Below are 4,944 nucleotides of genomic sequence, written 5' to 3'. Positions count from 1 at the left end.
GGCGGAAAAAAAAAAAAAGAGAATGCAGCCATGTGCATTTGAGGAAGGGGTATGTTTTGCAAAATGCACTATTAGGCAGTTTTGTCTTTGTGCCAGTCCTCACAGAAGGTTTTTCTACAAATGGAAAGGGAATAGCCTACTCTACACCTCAGCTATATGGTACAGCTTACTGCTCCTAAGGTATACACTCGTCCCTCACTGTATCACTGTTCACTTATTGTGGCTTTACTGTATCATGGGTGTTTTTGTTTTTCTTTTGTCTTTTTGAGATAGGGTCTTACTATGCAGTTCAGGCTGGCCTTGACTTTGTAGCCCAGGCTGGTCTGGAACTCTCAATGATCCTCCTGCCCCAGCCTCCCACAGTGCTGGGATTACAGGTGCGTGCCACCACACCCAGCTTCACTGTATCTCGGGTTTTTAAAAAAATATACCTAATTCTGTATCACAGAGTTTTCACTATATCACGGGATGCTGCAGTATATAGGTAATTACATAATATTTATGATTTTAATTATTTTTGCCTAAAAAATGTAAAATATTAAAGATATTTAAAATGTTAATTCAAACATATTAAAAGAATATAAATTGAAATAAAATACAGTATGTATTTCATCAGCGCATGAATACCTTCTGTACACAATGGAAATGAAGTAATCCAGTACCACTTGTGCAAGTTTGCCAGTGTGAGATTGTACACAGTGCTGTGTTCCATACCCGGGGCGCTGACTGGCTCAATGACCATAGCACCGGTCTGCTACGGTCAGCTCTCCCGCACTGTGCCTGTACATTCAGCATCTCTCCTTGTCCACTTCACATCAACATCTGATAGCTGCACACAATGTCGCTCTGCGGTATTGTGGTTTTGTGAGATTTTCGTAAAAGTTTGAATTTATTTCGAGCCCTACGATGCCACTCAAACATTCCACTCATGCTAAGGCTTCTGACAGTGAACCCAAGCACCAGAGGAAGATGCTTGTCATCAAAGTAAAGGTGGAACTTCTCAACACGTTAAAAGAAGGCAAAAGCTACACAGCTGTAGGCTGCCATGACAGGACCAATGAATCTACTGTTCACTACATAAAGATGAGAAGAATATTAGATCTACAACAACAGTAACTTTTAGCAAGACTGCAAAGAGGGTGTTTGTAAGAATGTGGGAAAGATTAATGAGTGGGAAAGGTTTATAGGAGTGTGGGAAGGGTTTATAAAGCCTTAAAATATATATATAAATAATAAAATACATATAACACCGCTACTTTGCAGATTTTCACCTATCGCAGGGGTCTCTGGAGCATAACTCCCATGATACGTGAGGAATCACTGTAAACCTGTACAGCATGTTACTGAACTGAATACTGTAGGCAATTACAATACACACCTAAACATAGAAAAGGTATAATAAAAATACAGTGTAAAAGGTAAAAATGGTGCACCTGTACAGGGTACTACCCATGAATGGAATTTGCAGGAGTAAAAATCACTGAATGCATCAGTAAGTGTTAACTGAACGTGAAGGCCTAGGACATTTCTTTAAACTACAATAGACTTTCAACACTTTATACACAGGCCACACAAAATTTATAATAAAAAAAAATTTCCTTCAATAAATTAATCTTAGCTTACTGTGCCATCTTTACTTCATAAACTTAATTTTCAGGGCTTCAGACATGCAAGGCAAGCACTCTACCACTGAGCTACACTGCCAACACACTAAAAGTTTTTTTAAAAACTTTCTGACTCTTGTGTAGTAACATGGAGCTTAAAACACAAAGATTGTGTTATTTTTGTTTTGTTTTTTTCCGGTACCGAGAATTGAACTCACAACCTCGCGCTTGTCAGGCAGGCTCTGTGCTGCTGAGCTAAATTAAAAAAATAAAAAATAAAAAATATAAATAAAAAGACCGTTTGTGGTTTATAAACACAATGACTGGGCTTTCACAGTTTTGTGAGATGTGCTTCCCTGAAGCATTCCTATAACAGCAGCACATAATTCATCTGCCATGAAAAAAAGAAAATACAAACATATTGTACAGCTGTACAAAAATACTTTATGTTCTTATTCTAGCTTTTCTATTTTTATGATTTTTCACTTTAAGGTTTTTTTAAACCTTTTTGTCAAAAACCAGGACACAAACACATAAATCTATGCCAACACAGGGTCAGCATCATCAGTATCTCTCTCTTCCCTGGCTATATCTTGTCCCAAGGAATGGTCTTCATGGGCAATAAGGCAGATGGTGCTGTCATCTTCAAAGATAACAATGCATTCCTCTGGAATGTCTCTAGAGACACCAGCCTAAGGCTGTTCAATTTTTTATATACCAGTAGAAGGTACATAAATTAATTGAACTAATGTACTGAACTAGTAATATAAAATGATAGTACAGTAAGTACATAACATGGTAACTGATTATTATCAAGTACTATACCTAACTGTATGTGCTCTATTTTATACAAGTGGCAGCACAGGTTTGTTTCTTGCAGCAGCATTTCAAACATACATGTTGCACCATGACATGACAATGGCTATTACATCATTAGGCAGTATTTCAAGTACATTAAAATCTCATGGGACCCCTGCTGTATATGTCTGCTGCTACTGACCAAAATGTTAAGCAATGTGTGTCTGTACTCTTCACTGGCAGGACAAAGCATCCAGAAAATGAGGTAGAAGCCGGTGTCCCTTAAAGCTCCTATGCATCCACAGGAGCATACAGTGACTACAAAACCTAACTCCTTTCTTGGCTTCTGTCTTCTTCTGTATCTCATGCAAGTAGACTATTGGCGAATTTTAACATAGAACCATAAGGGATGGACTGGAGAAGACAAATCACAATGTTACCCACATTAACACACTCTAGGAAAGCCATGTCTAACTATAGGTTATACTGTACTATCATGGGTCTCTGTTTAATGTAAGGTCTATTTTACAAACCACAGAAATAAGGAATGACCAAAACAAGAGCAAAAGATGAAAAGCATAATTGAAGCAACAGGATACATTAAGATAAAGTCTGTATACTCAGAAATTTATAAAACTATTAACAAAGATAACCGAACAAGACTTTTCTGCTCTCTGCAAAAAAAAAAAAAGCTTCTTGCAATCAGAAAGAATGAATGTACAGCCTGGCCATGGTAGTGCACTCCTATAGTCCCCAGCACTCAGGAGGCTGAAGCAGGAGAACTGCTGCAAACTGAAGACTAGCCTGAACCACACAGTGAGACCTTGTCTCAAAAAACCCCACCCAAAAAATGAATCTGTATAATTCATAAGGAATATCTATTATCTACCACAAAAAGCAAGTAGGAATACTCCAACGATTTCCAAATTGTCATTGTCCCATGGTCCCTTACTCAAAGGAGAATTTTTTTTTTTGTCTTTTTGAGATAGGGTCTCACTATGCATTTCAGGCTGGCCTTGAACTCACAACGATCCTCCTTCCTCAGCCTCCCAAGTGCTGGGATTACAGGTGTGTGCCACCACACCCAGCTCAAAGAACAATTTTAAAACCATATAAAAAATGATGAATTTCATATCAGAGATACACTTAGGTTCACCCATGAATCCAACAGACTTCAAAAAGGAAAGAGAGCCAGACATGGTGATGCACACCTGTAATCCCAGCACTCAGGAGGCTGAGGCAGGAGGATCATTGCAAGTTCAAGACCAGCCTGTGCTACAAAGTGTGCTCAAGGCCAGCCTGGACTGCACAGCGAGACCCTCTCTTAAAAAGATAAAAAAAAAAAAAAAAATAGGGAAGAGAAAATTGTACCAATTGATTTAATGAAAAAGCACTACTTATTAAACATGTGTACTACTGCTTAACCAGGGCTCACAGAGTTATCTCACCTCAATGTTCATCTGCCAAAATAATAAATAGAAATCTGTAATTCAAGGATACACTTTAAAGATGAGCAACTGATAAAATATTTGTAAGTTTTCTAACATTTCTTTCATGGTGTGAATTTCCCATATTATCTACATTTACAAGATTTCTCTCCAGTGGGAGTCTTCATGTGAGTCTGAAGTTTCACATGATATCACCTGACTATAAGATAAAATGGAAACTTTTCTATTATTTTTTGCTTTTATAGTTTCCACATACGTGCCTTCTCCCTTGTTTTGCAGGGATGTGGACCACTGAAGACTTTCCCACACTGCTTATACTCAGTAAGATGCTTTCCAGTGTGAGCCTGTTTAAGGAAACTAGAGGCTTTTATACATTCTTTACATGGTAGGATTTTTCTCCATGTGCATTCTCAATGCATCCTCAAAAAGACAATCAGTGAAGACTTCCCCATGGTGCTTATGGTCACAGGACTTCTCTCTATTCTGAGTTCTTTCTGTATTTTTCCAGTATTCTGTATTCTTCCAATTCTTCCAGTATTCATACCTGGAGAAGTGAAAGTTTCCAGTATGCTTTATTTTTTTATGTTGTTGCACTGTGAGGGAATCAAACCCAGGACCGTAAGCACACTGGGCAAAGTCTCTACCACTGAGCTACACTTGCAGTCCCTCCCACATTTTATCTCCCTAGGGTTTCTCAGTAGCAAGAGTCCTTTCATATCCTCAAAGAGCAATAGGACAGCTGAAAGCTTTGTGTGTTGTTTATATTTAAAGGGCTACTGTCCACTGTGAGTCTTTACATGTATTCGAAAGGAACGGGAACACTTGAATGCTTTACCACATTGCTGACATTCATAGGGTTTCTCTCCAGTGTGAGTTCTTTCATGGATGCGAAAGGAACGGGAGCAACTGAAGGCTTTATGACATTGCTGACATTCATAGGGTTTCACTCCAGTGTGAGTCCTTTCATGCATTCGAACAGAACTGGAGCAGCTAAAGGCCTTCCCACACTGCTTACATTCATAGGGCTTCTCTCCAGTGTGAGTCCTTTCATGGATCCGAATGGAACTGGAACAGCTGAAGGCTTTCCCACACTG

General features: G+C 38.8%; 1 protein-coding gene and 1 long non-coding RNA gene across 2 annotated transcripts in view; one reads left to right on the top strand and one right to left on the bottom strand.

Moving 5' to 3' along the window:
* LOC102028207 overlaps window positions 1–4,944 on the top strand; it is a 22,810-nt gene that overhangs the window by 11,345 nt on the left and 6,521 nt on the right. The window contains exon 3 of the long non-coding RNA XR_264135.2: window positions 4,130–4,235. This is a non-coding gene — a long non-coding RNA (uncharacterized LOC102028207). The remainder of the gene's footprint in view (window positions 1–4,129; window positions 4,236–4,944) is intronic.
* LOC102028552 (zinc finger protein 709) overlaps window positions 4,230–4,944 on the bottom strand; it is a 13,278-nt gene continuing 12,563 nt past the window's right edge. Inside the window, exon 5 of the mRNA XM_013505119.1 lies at window positions 4,230–4,894. Coding sequence (XP_013360573.1) covers window positions 4,624–4,894 — 271 coding nt within the window. The 3' untranslated portion in view covers window positions 4,230–4,623. The remainder of the gene's footprint in view (window positions 4,895–4,944) is intronic.

Source organism: Chinchilla lanigera, unplaced genomic scaffold, assembly GCF_000276665.1.
Source record: "Chinchilla lanigera isolate Chin_1 unplaced genomic scaffold, ChiLan1.0 scaffold00094, whole genome shotgun sequence".
Taxonomy (NCBI): Eukaryota; Metazoa; Chordata; class Mammalia; order Rodentia; family Chinchillidae; genus Chinchilla; species Chinchilla lanigera.
Note: the sequence above shows the minus strand (reverse complement) of the source record. Positions and strands in the feature narration are given on the sequence as shown.